At 36.3% G+C, this 19164-nt stretch overlaps 4 protein-coding genes across 5 annotated transcripts; 3 read left to right on the top strand and 1 right to left on the bottom strand.

Moving 5' to 3' along the window:
- Positions 1 to 1267: 1267 nt before the first annotated feature.
- On the top strand, positions 1268 to 7984 carry LOC100635191 (pre-mRNA 3'-end-processing factor FIP1). Of its 2 annotated transcripts, none has more exons than XM_019997993.1 (14): positions 1268 to 1364; positions 1411 to 1459; positions 1508 to 1546; positions 1991 to 2126; positions 2531 to 2765; positions 3110 to 3226; positions 3653 to 3765; positions 4844 to 5012; positions 5353 to 5407; positions 5456 to 5508; positions 5747 to 5914; positions 6625 to 6895; positions 7179 to 7377; positions 7716 to 7984. In XM_019997993.1, exons 1-14 carry the CDS (start codon positions 1301 to 1303, stop codon positions 7848 to 7850), a joined length of 1803 nt encoding a protein of 600 aa, XP_019853552.1. In that variant the 5' UTR covers positions 1268 to 1300; the 3' UTR covers positions 7851 to 7984. The 2 variants fall into 2 exon arrangements, with proteins under 2 accessions (XP_019853552.1, XP_019853551.1); XM_019997992.1 differs by having other exon boundaries at positions 6622 to 6895.
- A 1534-nt stretch (positions 7985 to 9518) lies between these two features.
- On the top strand, positions 9519 to 12806 carry LOC100634067 (N(4)-(Beta-N-acetylglucosaminyl)-L-asparaginase-like). Its single transcript, XM_019997990.1, has 10 exons — positions 9519 to 9690; positions 9750 to 9855; positions 9904 to 9951; positions 10034 to 10207; positions 10410 to 10467; positions 10533 to 10647; positions 11118 to 11193; positions 11261 to 11368; positions 12199 to 12332; positions 12615 to 12806. The coding sequence occupies exons 1-10, from the start codon at positions 9537 to 9539 to the stop codon at positions 12695 to 12697; spliced, it is 1056 nt and encodes a 351-aa protein (XP_019853549.1). The 5' UTR covers positions 9519 to 9536; the 3' UTR covers positions 12698 to 12806.
- Positions 12754 to 13610, bottom strand: LOC100633684 (glutaredoxin-related protein 5, mitochondrial-like). Its single transcript, XM_003387434.2, has 5 exons — positions 13445 to 13610; positions 13326 to 13382; positions 13211 to 13253; positions 13092 to 13161; positions 12754 to 13040 (listed from the first exon to the last, which is right to left on the bottom strand). The coding sequence occupies exons 1-5, from the start codon at positions 13571 to 13573 to the stop codon at positions 12899 to 12901; spliced, it is 441 nt and encodes a 146-aa protein (XP_003387482.1). The 5' UTR covers positions 13574 to 13610; the 3' UTR covers positions 12754 to 12898.
- A 746-nt stretch (positions 13611 to 14356) lies between these two features.
- Positions 14357 to 17826, top strand: LOC109582922 (uncharacterized). The gene is made up of 6 exons (XM_019997989.1): positions 14357 to 15438; positions 15482 to 15566; positions 15669 to 15764; positions 15819 to 15965; positions 16011 to 16143; positions 16225 to 17826. Exons 1-6 carry the CDS (start codon positions 14417 to 14419, stop codon positions 17619 to 17621), a joined length of 2880 nt encoding a protein of 959 aa, XP_019853548.1. The 5' UTR covers positions 14357 to 14416; the 3' UTR covers positions 17622 to 17826.
- Positions 17827 to 19164: the final 1338 nt, after the last annotated feature.

Genomic DNA, 19164 nt, shown 5'->3' with positions numbered 1-19164 from the left:
GAAAAAAATACTCTTTATTTCTTTCTTTATTTTTGTAATTGAACTTGCATTGTCAACAGGTAATGACTATACAAAGTTGCTTTAAAATAAATCAATAGATTCTTCTTAGGGGTTTTTAAAAAACTATGGTACATTGTCAATCAAAATTCATATTATGTCCATTACATTTAGATCATATTGAAGAGATAATCAGTCTCGTAAATTCATTAATTTTGAACTGCAACTTATTTTTTGATAATATTAGCACTAATATTATTACTAATAAAGATGTTTTCAAAAATAATGGTAATTAATTATAGTATTATCTTTCAGTTCATACAATTTAAAAACTATAATTGGCACTTTGGAAGTCAATGAAAGAATACTGTTGATGTTACTAAAACCGAAGGGTAAAATATATCTTGTTTTCTGCCCATATAATATCTCTTTACTGACAAACAGAAGAAGCTGCCAATTCAAATGGAACTGTTGCTAAAATCTCTCCTGGTCTGAGAGCTTCTCTCATCATCACCAATGAAATGGACACAAGTCCAGACCAAATAGTGCTAGTGGTGAAATATGTACAAGATGGGGCAAGCTTCATTGCAGGACTGGAGCTCAAATGATATACTCTGGATTGGTTGGTGGTGGTCATTACAATCAGAAAGGTAATATTGGAAGATATCTTTGCCTTCCAAGGAATCCCCAGTACCTAAGCACTGAGGCACCTTTTGCTGCTTCATACAGCTGAATATGAAACAGGCAACAAGGTCTTTGGTAAAACAACACAAGATTATAACGTCCCGTGTGCTGTTTGTCTTTCTCCAAGAAAAGGAACCAAACTTGTCATCCCTGCCCGTGTTTCATGCCCATTAGGCTGGACAGAAGAATACTATGGCTACTACATGTCAAGCTATCATGGACACAACCTTAATGTTAATCCTGAATGTGTTGATCATGCTCCTGATGTCATCAATGGCAGTGAGACTAACACAAATGGTGTATTGTTTTATTTCATGCAAGTCACCTGTGGAAGTGGTCTACCTTGTGGTCCATACATCACTGACAGAGCCATCACTTGTGTCGTATGCACAAAATGAATTAATATTAGTATTACTGAACAATTAGTAGTTTGAACTTAGTGAACTTTCAATCTTCCATACTTAAGATCCATAATTTTGATTATTGTTAACTGATTTGCCATGCCAACGCACGTGGTTAAAGTATACGAATAATCTTACATGAAAGTATACGTACCTCACGTGATTTTTAGGGAGGGGCTAAATGACATGCTTTTGCGCTTTAATTAGAAATTACCAACATGGCGGGTAATGGAGAGGGCACAGATGTGTTAGACGACGACCACTGGCTCTACGGAAATGACGGTAAGCTCTGTGTATCCTCAAACTACTCTAGTACTGCTCCCTTTAGACTCTAAAGAAAATTCACCAGATAAAGATGGAGATACAGCTGTTGACAAGTAGGTGTGGTTTTATGGTGATCCTGATTATTTTGTCATTTTTATTAGATTGGACGACCTTTTACTGGATGACGTGAATGGATTAGGGTAAGCTTACTTCTAGTTTACTAAGGGATGTAGTCATTAGATTTGCTTATGTACATGTACATGTATATAGTACTTTTTTGTGAATTGTATTCATTTTTGTGAATTCATGTACGCCAATCAATTCCAGAATGATGATTTACGCTAATCACATGACTAACATGTACATGTCACATGTACATCACATGACTCGACGTATCGATGAGATAAACTCTAGCAAGCGAACCTGACCCTCTACTCTATTTAATGCCCGTCAAGGTGCATGTGAGTGATGGGAATGAAGACAATGGTAGGCCGAGGTCTTAGGTACGGAATCATGTGATAGTCATGTGATCTAGTACACTGACTGGAATGGGGGATTACTTGAAGCTGATTCTACATGTATATGTACATTATTATTATTATTATTATTATTATTATTATTATTATTATTATTATTTATGTCAGATCGGAAGCAGTTAAACCAGATCCATTTACTCTTAAAATGTCTCGTGATAAAAGTGTTGGAGAAGGAAGGGAGGGAAGTGGTGAAGGAGGAGGTGGGATAGAAGTTCAAGGTGCCATCAATGATAATCCTGACAAGGTACATCACTTTATTAGCTGTTTCTTTTCATTCTTTTTGTCATTTCTCTCTTACTGTACTGTGAGAAAATAGGTGTCTTAATTTTTTTTTGATTTTATGCTGATTTTTTTTAATGCAATTTATTTGATTTTATTTTTTATGGATTTATTTATTTTTTTAATTTTTATGCTAATATAAAACCTTATTAGCATAATGCATATCAGTCATTAATATGTACACCATTGCATTATACACTGTCACATTGTGTTAAGTGCTGCCAAAATTCCCCCTAATGAATGGTATACGAGTATGATAAACACAAATTTCTTTATTTCTCTCTCTCCCTCTCCCCCTCTCTCTCTCTCTCTCTTCCTTTTCTCCCCCTCTTTCTCTCTCTCTTCCTTTCCTCCCCTCTCTCCCCTCAGGATGTTTCTCCTCCTATTGATAGTCTCATGGAAGATCTCCCATCGCAGAGTCAAGAAGTAAAACTGGAAGGGAGAGAAGGAGAGGAGGAGTATGACCAGGAGACAGAGGAAGGAGATGATGGTAGTGACAGTGATGACGATGTGAAGATAACTATTGGATCCACTGGCTACAGATCAGGGTATGGCCGCCTCCCTTCGATCAATGCCGGAGGCCCTGGAGGAGGAGCAGGAGGAGGTATGTAATGTACATGTACATGCACATGTACTTAATTGCTAGACTACTAAGAACCATTGTACATGTACATGTACTTGCCTTTGCTTACATGTATATGATTTAGGTACTAATTTTACGTAGATAGTAAAGGTTTAGTGACTTTTCAAAATCTCATCTTTAAATTGAGAGGATTTTGTAATGACATGCTTACATTTATAGTCTCACCAAACCTCTGTTAGAGTCAATCCACCTTTTTACATGTACATTCTATTATAATATTATTCAACTTAAATGTATGTGATGATTTTTGTCTCACGTTCCACATTTCTTTTCTATTTGGTTTATTCCTTTATTCTTCTCTCTTGGTGATGGTACTCTATTAGCTAACAAGAAGGTTGATCTTGATGTCGTCCCTCAGTTGAATGGTGTCCCATTGCCTGACGTTGATCTTGACAGCCTCGACAAACCTTGGCAGAAACCTGGTACTAGACTACTAGGCAATATTTATTTCCTTTTTGTGTGTAATATACATTCTACTACTACAGTACTACATTTTCCTTCTTCTGTTGTACATGTAATGTATTATATTTCTTCTTATCTTCTTTGACCACCTTTCTCTTCTACCGTATAGTGGGAAATTTTAAAGGGGATTAAATTTGGCGTTTTGATAGCCATTTGCCAAAATAAAAATCTGCCATTTTGAGTCATTATGCGCATGCTCAATGGCACGTGGCCACAAATTTGCCAAATTAAAAACCGCCAATCACCAAAATTTAGCAATTCGCCAAAATTTAGCCCCCCCACCCCAAATTTACCCGCTATACGGTATTTCTTTCATTTTTCATTCTCTGTCTTTCTCTCCCGCCGTCTCTCCCTCCCTCTCTTTTCAATTCTTAACCCTCTCTCAGGTGCTGATATTACAGATTATTTCAATTACGGCTTCTCCGAGGAAACGTGGAAGTTATATTGCGACAAACAGAGAAAGATGCGTTATGAATCAACGCAGCTAAACAGATCAGTTGTAAGCCTTTCACCCTCAAATGAAAAGTACTATCGTTTCAAAAACATACACTCCAATAATAATAATAATAATAATAATGATAGAACAGCAATATTTTACTATGATTTTATTGGTTTATATTTTATGCTTTTAAAGTTTCGTATAAATATATCACAGTTAGTCGTATTAATAATAATTAATATTATTAATATACAATTTCTGCTTGCATGCCATCAATTTTTTCGGGGTCCTTTGTCCCAAACTTTCCAAGAAGAGAGCACATGTTATGATTAAGAAATGGGAAATAGACATTTTATTTATTTATTTGTCACTTTGTGCTGGAGTCTTGAGAGAATCACAAGACACTCCCTCTCTTTCCACCAGCGGGGAAATATCCAAGACACTAGCTTAATATTTTAATTGTAATTGTATTATAATATATATAGATATATATAATTTTACTTTCATGCATTTTATTTTAATATTTATAATTATTACTATCATTGTATGTGTCCTCTTTAATTTTATATTAAAATGATTTGTCTATAATTATATCATTATTTAGTGTGTTATTCTTGTTGGAGCACAAGACCTGAAACAAGTTCATATTACGTGCCCAACTGCACGTACTATTGTACAGAGCATCAGCTACAGGACTCCAGCAGTGTGTTCTAGTATAAGCTGTTAGCTTTATGATTGGTATAATGTCAGCAGTGTAGTCCTGTAGCGGTTGGCCCAAAAGAAGATTGTATTATTATTGGTCAGAATTTGATTATTTTTAGCATTGAAATTATCAATTGTATACATTTTGTAATAATTAGAGACATTATGGCATTGGTGATATTATAGTGTTGATGATAGTAGTCTTATAATGAAGTCTCGCTTTGAATCATTAACTTTGCTATTGCTATGATATTAATACTGCAGGACCAATGGCTGATGTACTGCAGGACCAATAGCTGATGTACATAGCAGTCAATATGAACTTGTTTTTGATCTTGTTGCTCCATTGCCCTAACAAGGCATTTCAATGAGTCTTTTTATTTGAAAAAAATTAATGCAAAAGTTGTCTTTCTCTTTCTGATCTTTTCTCTCTCAGGTTCCATCTGTATCAACAATGCCTCCGATATTTATGACTCCGCCCCTTCTCGATAAGCCCCCGCTGAACGTCGGTCTCCCCCCACCAATATTGAACCCTCCCTCTCACATTCCCCCTCACACTGGGTCCAGTAATATTAAGAATAATGCGAATAAGATTCTTGGCTCAGGTCAGTGCAGTGATAAAAGACTTATAATGGTACATGTACATTGTATAGAATTTTACAATTAATTTTAATAGTTTCAAGGATAATTATTATATACCATACAGCTGGAAATATTTGTGGGGGGTTAAATTTTGTGAGTTTGTGGATCCATTTAGAGTGCAAATTTAAATCCGCAAAATAATGAAATTCATGCATGACCACAATACAAAATGCTACAATAACTGTCAAAACCGTAAATATTTAATCTGGAAACCAGGTTATTTTTAAAGATTCACAAAAAATTTTTTTCCGCAAAATTAACCAGCTGTACGGTAGTCATTTCTCTTTTGTATTTTATGTGTAGATGCTGATGAAGCTTTTGATAAGCCTGAGACCACGCCCCCACCAGAAATATCAAAGTAAGTGGGTATGGTCATTATTAGTTGATTGTGGGTGTGTCTTTGCAGTTCTATAGGTCCGCCCCCTGGGATACCCCTGAAGCCTCCTATACTGCCTCCTCGTAAGTTAAAGTATCTTTTTTACCCAAAAATTATTTGTAAATTTTATTTTGCTAATTTCCACTTTTAACAATATTGGTTATAATTTTGTGGTTTCAGAAAATTGTGAAATAAACTTGTACATGTACATGTAGCTCAAGAAAATCCACTTTATTTTAAGCTTTATATCCTGATCCCTTTCTCTCTCTTTCTCCTTTTCTCTTTCTCTCTCCTTTCCTCTCTCTCCCTGTCTCATTATAGCTGGTCTCCCTCCTCATCTTCCTCTCATCCAGTCCTCTCAGGATATGACTGCTGCTGCTATGGCTGCCATGTTTGGTGGCCCTCCTCCTCCTCTAAGGCCGGAATTTCCCCCGGGATTTCCCCCTCCGTTACCAGGAGGGGTACCTCCCTTTCCCCCTCCAGTGCCAGGTCAGTGAATAGTACCATTATGTTCCCACGCATACAATGTACATGTACATGTATGTATACACATGTATATGTATATGTAGTACAAGGATTTTTTTCAAAAATTGAAACATTTTATGGCTGTAACTCGAAAAATTAAAGCTGGAATCGGCTCAAACTTTCTACATAGCATAAGGACATCAATATGTATCAGAAAATGTAATAAAAATTGAGGGTGATTTCGGAGCCATTTTTTGAAAAAAACCATGTGCTATAGTACAGGGTATTTTTCAGAAAACGGCTCATTTTTTAAAATGGCCATAACTTGAAAAATTGAAGTCGGAATCAGGTTAAACTTTCTACATAGCATAAATATATCAATATGTATCAGGAAATGTAATAAAAATTTGGGGTGATTTCAGAGCCATTTTTTTGAAAAAACCATGGGCTACAGGATATTTTTCAGATTTTGGCCTATTTTTTTAAATGGTATTAACTCAAAAAATTGAAGTCGGAATTAGCTTAAACTTTCTACATAGCATATGGACATCAATATGTATCAGAAAATGTAATAAAAATTTGGGATGATTTCAGAGCCATTTTTTGAAAAAAACCATGAGTACAGGGTGAAAAATTGGCCCATTTCTTAAGTCATAACTCAAAAAATTGTAGTTAGGAATCAGCTCCAACAAAAAAGAGAGTATCTATAAGTCAATAAATTATTTTCTTAGTAGGTATGCCCCCTCCATTTGGTTTCCCTGGGGATCCTTCCCGTGGCCCTCCCCCATTAGACGAGAGAGGTGGGCTCCTCCCACAAGACGGCCTGGGGTTTCCTCCCGGACTGTGGGACCCTACAATGGGTCACCCCCCACCCCCAGAGTTCCTCCTTGAAAGTTATGGTGGAGGGTACCCCCGGGGCCCCCTGGGGATTGGAGGAGGAAGCAGGTCCCCCAGTCGAAGTAGCAGTAGTGGGCGGAGCAGTGATAGAGATGACTCAAAATCCAGGTACATGTATGACTTTTTGTTACAGATTAGGATATGAATCTTTAGATGGTGGGCTGAGCATTTTATTTGATATACATGTACATGTATATGTAGGTTTTGAAGAAACTTTATGTAGTTAAAACTTTATAACTTATATTTTTAAAATAAAAGTGACGACTTTTCTACTTGTGCTTTATTTAATTAAATTCCTCTATAGTTTAAGCTTTTTCCTTTAATTGTACATGTACTTTTCTTTATATGATTGTAACTTCACTAACTTGATACATCTCTCTTTATCTCTTAGACACAACAGAAGGGAGCGACAGAAAGAGCGTTCAAGAGAGCACAGACATCACGGGAGATCAAGATCAAGATCAAGGGAACGTCACAGCAGACACTACCGAGAGAGAGACAGGGACAGAGACAGAGAGAGGGACAGAGACAGAGACAGAGATAGAGACAGGGACAGAGAACGAAGACACGAAAAGGAAAGAAGAGAACATGTTAGTAAACTATGTACATGTACATGAATTGTTTGCCCTAAAGTATCTGTATTGATGATCAAGACATTATGACATGTACATGTAACTTACAGTAACTGACATGTACAGTACTTGAGCATACATGTATACATTACATTAGATATTTCATGTACATGTACATGTACATGTACATCATTTCAGCAATTGGCATGATTTCTTGTGCTCAGTCATACTTCAAAATCTGTGATTGCTCAAATTTATAAAAGAATTTTTTGTCACCAGTTTTTGATAGACTGTAAATTAGCATAAATGTACATATGCTAATAGTTCTTATTTTCTATTATTTTTGTAACCATCAGAGGAGAAGAGGTGAAGAGAGGAGACACGAGAAGAGCAGTAGAAGACACAGGAGCAACACCCCAGAGGAGACGACTTCTCATCGCTCTAGCAGTCACAAGAAAAGAGCCTCAAAATCACGGAGCCCGTCCTCATAAAGAGATAGATTCACCACTTGCACACACCTTTATCAACAAACTAAATTATTATCATTATTATTATTATTATTATACTAATGCAAGACTTTTTGTAATTATGAATGTTACTTGTACAATATGGTATAATAATATTATTGTTGTGGAGAGAAATAATCATCTGGTAGTGATTATTATCATTATTTTAATAAGTTTATAAATGTGACCATCATTGACAAAAGGTACCTTATGGCGGATTTTAAAATTCATCATTATAATGAAAAATATCAACCTGTGAGTGCTCTGTTAGTCAACTACTGTCTCTAAAAGTTACATAGTAACTTTTTATATCCTCTGGAGTGATTTTATGATAAATGGAGCTCAGGAAGTTGCATTTTAAGGCTATAAAGACCAATTTTCCTATCTGACAAAAGGTACCTTTTGTCAATTATGGTCACAAATGTGTCTTCAATGAATGGACAATAATAGGCCAAGAGCCCTCACCAAAACAGTAAATAGATATGTAAGTACTTGTGCAGTGTAGTTCACTATAATTATTATCTACATTGATTATTTATGTCTAATAATTATCTTCTAGTCTTTAGAGTTGTGTACTTCCAGATTGGTCTAATCTAAAAATAGTAGATTATATATAATACATGTAGATGCACAATGAATGTACCAAAAAAAAAATTTTTTTTCAAATAAGAATACTGTATAGCAGGAAATTTCGGAACGAATTAAATTTGTTGAATGACTAAATTGTGGTGATTGACAAATTTTAATTTGGCGAATTTGTGGCCATGTGCCGTTGAGCATGCGCATAATGGCTCAAATTGGTGGATTTTTATTTTGGTGAATGGCTATCAAAATGCCAAATTCAGTTACCTCTAAAATTTTCTTCTATACGGTATTCAAAATTTTGTTATACTTTTAAAAATACTAACTACTGGCTATATACATAAATTTTGTATCAGGCAGCCCAAATACCAATATATCGTATCGCGCTTTATTTTAGCGGCGCTTTATTTTGGCGATTTTGCTGTAAAATTGTAATTGGTGGTTTTTAATTTGACGATTTTTGTGTACACATGCATTACTGAGCATGCGCATTAATGATTGGCAGTTTTAAAAATATTGGGGATTCTGCTTGCAAACCGCCAATCGCCAAAATAAAACTCCGCCAAATTAAAGCGCTATACGGTATGTATGCTACTAATCAATGTCAGAACCTATCTATAATTAATTGATTATAATTTCTAATTTACCTTTTTCTTTAAGTGCTGCTTTAAGAGTCAGTTTCAATTTCTCGGGAGCATCTGGGTTTCTCTCAAGAATCCTCCGGTACCTTGCCTCAGTATTCTCCTCGTATGCATGGGCCAGAAAACCGATGAGACAACCCGTGCCAACACACCAAAAATAAAGTGCAGGGCCTAGAGAAAGACAGTATATATGTACTAGTGTGAAAATGGTGGACAGTTGTAATATCCATTTGCAAGTGCAATAACTAGTATAGGATGCAGTGGCCTACTTCTTAATAGCGGGAGTTTCCTCACAGCATTACTGTAGGAGGCTGTAAATAAACCGCCAATAGTAAAGAATGCCCAAGTTCTCAGCATTTTACACTGGAAACCTCTTGGAAACCTGTTTCTTTTGGGTGTGTCTTAAGGTGGGTGTGGCTAGTACCAGGCTAATTAATTATTCAATGCAATGCATGGAAGAATGGAAAACTTACTACGTACATGTACATGTATCTTTATTTTATTCCTTATTGCTGGTGTATGCTGTACGGCAGAGGACAAAGAGAATGTTAAGCTTCCTGTAATCATCAATACTTGGCCATTTGTTGATGCTAACAAACAAGGTACGAGATCTAAAACTGAAAAATAATGACACCAATAATCAATTCCCCATCTCCTCCAGCTGTAAAGACTCTGTCAAATGGTGGTACGGTCCTGGATGCTATTGAGCAAGGCTGTACCGTGTGTGAGGTGGAACAGTGCGATGGTAGCGTTGGATATGGTGGCAGGTAGATCCAATATGTATTTATAATAATCAATTATTTTTTCCCTCTCAGTCCTGATGAGAATGGCGAAACAACATTAGATGCAATGATAATGGATGGGTAAGAGAATAATTAATATTTAATTTTTTGTATTTGTTGATATTTTCTCTCTCTCCATTAAAAAATTTTTTCTTCTTCCCAGTGATACTCATGATGTTGGCTCTGTTGGTTGTCTTCGAAATGTCAAGTCAGCAATATCAGTAGCTCGTAGTGTAATGGAACACACTAGCCAGACGCTGCTGGTTGGATCGCTTGCTACTGATTTTGCTAGGGAAATGGGATTTACTGTTGAAGACCTCTCGACTAATAAATCAAAGTAAGGATTATCCATGAGTCCATATATTAAAATTTTAAGAAACCACTCTTTTTAAAATTGTATAATAGTATAATTATTATGATAATGGTGAAGCTTTTAAGCCTATTTCTGGAATCTGGCAAGAATTTAGCTTTGCTTATTATAGGGATAACCCCTTGTCCTTTTGCTCTATATTGATGTTATTACATTATATGTGTTGTAGATTAATCTGGAACGAATGGAGAGATAAGAATTGTCAGCCAAACTTTTGGAATCCTGATGTGAGTATCATCATGCACCTAATGTCATGTGTTAGCCTCCTTCCTTTGCTTTTCTCTTACTGTAGACGGTATCACCAGATCCTAGAGAATTCTGTGGCCCTTATCATAACAAATCCTCTTCTTTTGACAGCCATACAGAGAAGAGAGTTAAACTAGAGAAACACAATCATGATACCATTGGTATGTAATGTACAATGAATGTAAGAGAGGAAGATATAATCTTGATTGACTACATTATAGTATTTTACTTTGGAATAATAAATAGTAGAGTTTTATTTTGGCAACCACCAAACATTAATGTATTGATACTCATAGTAATGGACATACAAAATTGCCTATTACATAGCAAGACTGCCAAAATAAAATAGCCAATTAGCTATATTACATTGATTATAAAGTTGTCTTGATGGATGTCATAGTTATTACATTTATTTATTTATTACTAGGTATGAAATATTGTTGATGCTAATGGTAGAATAGCTTGTGGTACTGCCACAATTGGTACTACCAAACATTAATGTATTGATACTCATAGTAATGGGCATACAAAATTGTTAATTTTATAGCAAGATTGCCAAAAAATAGTCATGTTACTCAGCTATTAAGAGTTCTGTCTTGATGAATGTCTTAATTGTTACATTTATTGTTAGGTATGATTATTGTTGATGCTAACGGTAGAATAGCTTGTGGTACTACCACTAATGGGCTCAATCATAAAATACCTGGGTATGAAACTATATTTAACATTATCATTCTTTAATTTTACTATTCCATTTAAAAAATTTTTAATCAGTCGTGTTGGTGATTCTCCTATTGTTGGAGCTGGTTGCTACGTTGAGAAAGGTGTCGGTGGAGCAGCTGCCACTGGCGATGGAGACATAATGATGAGATTCCTACCATCGTGAGTGCATGTACATGTAATTACATGTATTTACATCGTAATTCGTAAGTACATGTAATTCCAATGATCATTTGACTGCATCGTCATGAAAGATCTAATATTGATGGGAATTTTGTACAAAACATAAATATATGTATAGAAAAAATATATATAAATAGACAAATTTCTCCTTTTCAATTTTGGCAAAATTTGGCCAAACACTTTGTACTGGCTAGATTTTTGAGTAACTTTAAAAATTCATAAAAAATCCAATTACAATCGGAATCCGCTCAAACTTTCTACACAACATAAGAATATGCATATGCATCAGAAAAAAAATTAAAATAGAGAACTTTCTTCTTTTTAATTTTGGCAAAATTTGGCCAACGACCCTGTACTATAGCACAGGGACTTTGGCTTCATTTTTGAGCAAATTTTAAAATTCATAAAAAATCCAACTGTGATCGGAATCCGCTCAAACTTTCTACACAACTTAAGAACATGTATATGCATCAGGAAAAATTATAAAAATTGAAAATTCTCTCCTTTTCAATTTTGGTGAAATTTGGCCAATGACCCTGTACTATAGTACAGGGACTTTGGACTGATTTTTGAGCAACTTTGAAAATTCATAAAAAAAATTGAATTTTGGTTGGAATCAGCACAAATTTTCTACACAACATAAGAACATGTATATGCATCAGGAAAATTATAATAATAGAAAATTCTCTCCTTTTCAATTTTGGCGAAATTTGGCTTTGGCTTCACTTTAGTGAAATACCATGCACTATTATATATATTGTGTCTGCCAAATATGAGGACCTTTTTAATCCCTTGCATGCCATATCTAGATATCGCGTTGTTCAGAGCATGAAAAGTGGTATGTCACCTACTGATGCAGTAAAGGAAGCATTGGATCACATTGCATCATACTATCCATCCTTTAATGGAGCCCTGATTGGTGTTAATGTTAATGGAGATTACGGTAAGAGAGAGAGAGAGAGAGGGAGGGAAAGAGAGATAGGGAGGATTACCGTACAAGATGATTTATTGGTGGGGAATTAATATTGGCAATTGGCGGTTCTTTGAAGAAATCGCCAATATAAAATCCGCCATTTTGTTTCAATCTGAGCATGCTCAATGGCACGTGGCACACAATTGTCAATATAAAATCCGCCAATTTCTTTTCAGATGCAAATTCGCCAAATATTACTCCTTTTCAATAAATCATCTTGTACAGTAATGTATTCAATGTGTGTTTTTACAGGTGGAGGTGGACATGGTTTTTCCCCATTCCCTGCTACAGTGTATAATCCTACACTAGATAATTCAACTGTTATTGATTATTGATAGATTTACTCACTCCCGAACAGTGTACATGTTTAAATGTTTTTAATTTGCTATTGTTTCCTTCAATATGTACATGTTTCATTACCAAATACATATTAGATACAATTTATATTAAAATAAATAATTATCGCACAACAGACGTGTAACAATTAACAATGACGTGAATGACAAGGTCTTTTTTGATATCAATTTTAATTTTCGTTATTTATCAAGGAGCGCCGAGCAGTGTCCTATCTTTTCGAGTTCTTCCACTAGCTCTCCGTTCTGATGCAGCTGGAGGACTATATCAGCTCCACCCACCAGCTCTCCATTTAAATACAGCTGGGGGAATGTCGGCCATTCTCTAATAAAGGGGGGAGTAAAGTAATTATTAAAATGTGTTTTGGGTACTTACGACCATTCTTTGAATTTTTCCTTAAAGTCGACATCTTGAAGTACGTCGTGATGATCATAGCCATCAACACCTACAAATTTGACACAGACACAGTGTAATGAAAATACACATTATCTTACCATGCATGTGTAATATTTGTACAACCAGTCGACTGAATCCACACTAAATAAAATGATAAAACTACAATAATTTCTAAGCTCACAAACACTTTAATCTTGTGGCAATACAACTTACCATTGGAGCTGATGGATTTCCTTTCATAAAGAGGACAACCTTCTTATCTTTTACAAGCTATTATGTAATATATTATAACAAAATTTTACTTTCATGTCTTAGATTTTGCTTTCTCTTACTTTTTCGAAGTACTTTGAATCATAGTGGACAGATTGGTTGCTTAGCTTTCTTAAGCTGACACCAGAAGCAAATGCAGGAGAGAGGTAGCGATATAGAGAGCTTGATACTGCTATCCTAATGGCGGCCATGTTTTTCTTTGCCACGCCCAAAGTAAGCCCATCCCAACTCTGAAAGTCATGGCTGCGTGTACGTGTGAGATGGTCCTTGGCTTCTGCTGCTCTGTTGACTCGTTGGTGTAATCAGTGACTATGAGATTTGAAGAGAATATCAAAATACTATTCTCGATTATTATAAGCATATCTATGCTTAGTATGCTATAGAAGACAGAGACTTCTTCTTGAAATTTCTTGCCTCCTCGTATGAGGAGAGTACCACCGTAGTGGAGGAAATTTAGAATAAAGTTAAAGTTATAAAATTTAAGCAGGTTGCCCGGTGGGCTCTGAGGTCAGATATGTAGAGCAAGATATGAATCTGGTCTGAGGGGTGACAGTGTTGAGGGGATAACCCGATAAGCTTGTCAAAGAGAGTAATTACAGTATCCCCATCAGTGTTAATTAGGGGGAGCCACTGAGCTCGTATTGGACTATATGCAGTGCACTCTATCAGAAAGTGAAATGATGACTTTATGGAGTCTGTAGCACACAGTGAGCATAGGGAGGAGGTGGAAGATTGGATCTTATTATGGAGCATATAGGTGTGTCCATTAAGATCTGAACAGTGTAGTAGTAAACGGAGTCTATAACTAAGACTGTAGGACAGAGAGGGAGCATGTCTAAGTGACAATATAGTGGGCAATGGTTTTAGCTGGGGTGAGAGTAGTGAGACACGTGCTACCACGTGGTTGTGGAACCCATCCCATATTATGTGGCCTTTCCTCAATTATTAAGCGGCCCAGGGCTCCAGGCCAATTTGCCCGCTACTCTACAGATCCTCCTTCTTTTGTGTCACTTTTGCACGACAATAGCTTGGACATGCTATTAAATGTGTTCATTAAGCTAGGCCCAAATAGCAGTACCGTTGCTATTGAAGTTGAGCCTTCTGACACTGTGAAAAAAGTGAAGAAGAAGATAGCAGAGAAAGAGAGCCTGCTAGCTGACAAGCTACAAATCCTCACCATTGACAACAAGGAGTTACAAGACAGCGACGTCCTTCAAGACCACTCCATTGAGAATGAGGCTACAGTAATTTGCACAGTATCTCAAAGCACTCTCCTTCTCAATCAATCAAGTGAACCTCATCAAGTTTTTGTTGAAATTTTTTCAACAGAGGTTCTAGCTGTTCCAGTAGTTATTTCAGAGGCTAGTGTGAGTGACATTAAACGTAAAATCACATTTCAGAGTCGTTTCGCTACTCCCCTTTTGTCGGAATATAGCTACAATGTTGCTTTTGCCAATGAAAGTCTTGATGATCTCCAAAGTCTCTCCCACTACAATATTGAGTATGGTGCAACTTTGAGGTTGGAATGGTCCCCCATACAAATTGTGGTCAAGACAGACAGTGGGAGGACCATCAGTCTTGATGTACTACCAATTGATAATGTTGGGAGGGTCAAGACTATCATTGAAGATAAGTTGGCGATTCCTTTTAAAAAGCAAGAGGTCTTGTTTGACGGTACTCTGCTGGAGGATAACGATACTCTTTTTCGTTGTGGTATTAATAAAGGAGGCCAGCTGCAGCTGCACTACCTAGTCACAATTCATATCAAAGCACTCACTGGAGCGAATTATCCTTCCCTGGAGATGATGACCCCTGTTTCTGTTGAGGCCATCAAGGAAAACATTCAACCCAAAGATCAGAACCTGTACTTTGCAGGCCAGCTAGTACGAGATGGCGGAATCTTTTTCTGTGAGTACGAAGCCGATGAAATTGTCTTTCAATTAAGCCGCTATTCTGTTACCTTCACTTCCAAGAAAGGATTGTGCACACAGTGCAACGAAGCTATTGAAATAGGAGATGGGGTGGTACTGGCCAATTGTTCTCATCTTTTGTGCAGGTATGATGCTATGATAATAATGAAAGTAATACTGTTTTGATAGGCTTTGCATGGATAAATCTGTTAAGATAAAGGATGGGGAGTGTATTTTATGCAAGAAAGTACTATCACCACTTGAAATCTGTTCTGTAAGGAAATAGACCTTGCAACCTGCAACTTTTACAGGGAATTCTCTCATGCATGATATATAGTATAGTATTGTTTTTAAATATCCAATCCTTTCTGTATAGGTCTTAAATGATGACGAGCTTATTATTAAGAATTTTCCTTATCGCTTCTATTGCAAATCAGAAGGATGCACTGCTTCTTGTTTCTTTGAAGATAAAGTATATTTGAATTAATTGTGATGTATTATAATATTGTGTATTATTTTCCGGCAGATTGATGAATTCTGTTGTTATAGATGTGCACACGCTAACTGTATAGTGTGTAGAGTACAGCATGAAGAAATGAACTGCAAGGAGTATCAGAATATGATTGGTGCACCTAATAATGTAGCTTTTAGAGCAGCAGTGAACAAAATTATTGTAAGAGTTATATTATATCTTCTGCAGTTTAATTCTAATTCTTAGAGTCTGTTGAAGGATGGAAGTGCTATTCATTGTCCCAGCTGTACAACAGTTCTTGTGAAAAAGTATGGATGTAATTGGATTAGGTGTCTTATTTGTAAAATGGAATTATACATTCAGCACACAGATTCAAATGGTAAAAAATAGTAATGGCATTACTCTGTATGTAGCTTAGAATCACAGTTACTATTGTGGTGTGATTATTTATTTTTTATAGAAAGTGTGTCATTACTGCACAAAGGAATGGTGTCTATTTATGAAGAAGACATTATGCGTCTTTCGAAGTCTTACAATGAATTATTGAATGCCTTTGAAGCAAGAAGGATATCTTTTTTGGAAGAGCGTGATGAATTGAGGGGCATGGTAATGTTTCAGGATGATGGTATTCAACGTCTTCAAGCAGAAAATAGGAGTTTAAAGAAAACAATTGAGGACAAGGATGCTTTGATGCAGGTGGGCCAGTCTATTCCATCTATGGAGCAGCTAGCATTGAATCCAGTAATAGTTGAAGAAGGTAGTCAATCTGACACAATAAAAAGGCTTAAGGATAGAAACAATCTTCTTTGTGATGCTGTGTGTCAATCAAATATCAAAATTGATATCTTAGAGAGAGAGAAGAATCAGAAAACTACAGAGTTAGCTGAAGCACAGGAGGTAAAGAAATTAGTTGAAGCTGAGTTTGTGCGTTTATTAAGGGCCCGTCAGCAAGACAATGAAGAAAATGTTCGATTACGCCACCAGCTTAGAGAAAGTAGCCAAAAGCCTAACGACACTCCAAATTGGCAGTTTAGTCATCGAGATGTCACTCAATCTGAAAAGGAGTTAGGTAGAGGCGCATTTGGTACTGTCTTTGTTGGTAAATTTCGAGGGCAGTCAGTGGCTGTCAAGCAGTTGCATAAAGTGCTGCAAAGTCCTGAAAATATCAACAAAATGAATCGCGAGATTGATATTTTATCTCAATTACGACATCCAAATATTGTCCAGTTCATAGGTGCCATTTTTGATCATCCAGATGGTGATCCTTTGATCATCACTGAATTAATGGATACCTCATTACGTGAAGCTTATGAAGGTAAGAAGCTGACTCCCAATCCTTCATGTAGACCAGTGATTCTATCTATCATGCATGACGTAGCTGTGGGTTTAAATTACCTACACACTCTACCTATTGATAATATAGTGCATCGTGATGTTAGCAGTGCTAATGTGCTACTAGAGTCAAAGGGGCCAGGGAAATGGAAGACAAAGATATCCGACTTTGGATCAGCAAATATAGTTCGATGTGCTGTTAGCAGGGCACCAGGAGCTGAAGTATACAGTGCACCAGAATGTTTTCAAAGTGTTACCAATCAATATTCTGCTTTGCAAACCCCCAAGATGGATGTCTACAGTTATGGCGTTCTATTCTGTGAAGCATTGACTTGCAAGTTTCCAGATCGTAGCTCATTTCAAGATATGTTGCAACAAGTTTGGTCCAGTACTAAGTCAGTGGGATTGATCACAAGGTCTTTGCACCATGAGCTTATCAAGTCGTGCACAAAAGATAATCCTTACAAACGTCCTACAATGAATGAAGTGATTAGTAAACTTGATCAGTTGCTTGCATCACATTAATGTTAAGTTTTGGCACTTTTGTAAGGAAAAGGAACTGTTTTTGTCTAACTAGAAATTAATATTAATTAGGGTAATAACTAATAAAAATAACTGATCTACGCCTACCAACTGGCAACCGAGCTGGCAACTAACTAAAGCAGTCTACTCTACCGAGAACAACAGGCCTCTGCTGGCTCACCAGCTACAGTAATAATGTTTTCAAAATCTGAAAGATGGAAAGAAACTGGTAAGTAATATTGTCATAGAACCATGGACTCGTGTCTCCCCGCTTCTACTACTCACTCTCTCTCCTCATCTTTTAGTGGATACTATCCCTCCTGTTGGAGCTTATGATGTGTCGATTGACGCTAAAAGAACCGGTGGAACGTTTGAAAAGGGCAGCAGATTTAGGCAATCTAGCCCTTCTTGTAAGCAGCGAGTCAAATAGTCAAAATAATTATGACATTTATTATTAATTTTTATCATTTATACAGCTGACAGGAGCGGTGACTCCTCTACTACATCTGCCTCAGTAAGTTCTTAATTCTATTTTGTTATTTTATGTACAAATGATCCCAGCTGGGTGTATTAAACTTGTGTTGCTGTGTATTCTACCATTTAACAGCTTTACAAACCAGCTGAGTGTTATTAAACATTAGTTTAATTTTGATTTACACTTTACTGTATAATATTATTATGCCTTAATTTATGCTTTAAGAGAAAACTTTTTGGTGTCATAGCCAGCCTGTTGATTGATGTTATGTTAGTTTGTTGGTAGAGAATTTGAAGGGAGGGAGGAATGGGAGGATGTGGTGGGGGAGTACAGACATAAAAGACAACTTTATCACTATTGTTTAGTGTGTGTTTAGCGTTCCAATTATTCCTGTTATGATCATGCCAAGAACGATTACTCTTTGCCAACAAGAAGACAACTTGTAATCTCAATGTTACCAAACGAGAGAGCAAGGACAGGCATACATATACACTTATGTAATGGGTACAACGTGACACTTACTGCTCTGCTTCTTTTAATTCCTATTTTTATACACTTGCTAATTACTAATGCTGTTAGCAGCTACTTATGTTATCATTGCTGTGTATCTATTACTGACTAGTGATTGCTTATGTTATTATAATGTTGTGTTCCTCTATTACTGTTAGCTATAAATATATTTTATAGTTGTTTATTTAATTTCACTGTGTGGCTTAATTGTGGCCTAACACTGTACCAGCTGTAGCCTCATTCTTATTAATTATTATTTATTATTTTGTTATTGGGAGATATGCTTTTGGCTGTTACTGAGGAATGCAAATTACCCTCAATATTCCAATAACAGTGAATTTAAATTTTATCTTTATAAGAAACTTTATACTTATGGCGATAGAAATCATCTCTCTCTATTTGTCCTCCCTTCTCTCTTTTTCTCCCCTTGTGACCACTCTCTCTCTTTCTCCCTCTCCCCTCTCCTCTCCCTCTCTCTCCCCACTCCCTCTCTCTCCCTCTCCCTCTCTCCCCCTCTTTCTCTCTCACTTCTCCAGAGTAAATATTCTTCCTCCTCATTAA

The sequence above is a fragment of the Amphimedon queenslandica genome, unplaced genomic scaffold (assembly GCF_000090795.2).
Source record: "Amphimedon queenslandica unplaced genomic scaffold, v1.1 AMPQUscaffold_13345, whole genome shotgun sequence".
Lineage (NCBI taxonomy): Eukaryota > Metazoa > Porifera > Demospongiae > Haplosclerida > Niphatidae > Amphimedon > Amphimedon queenslandica.
This window is presented reverse-complemented; position numbering and strand designations above follow the sequence as displayed.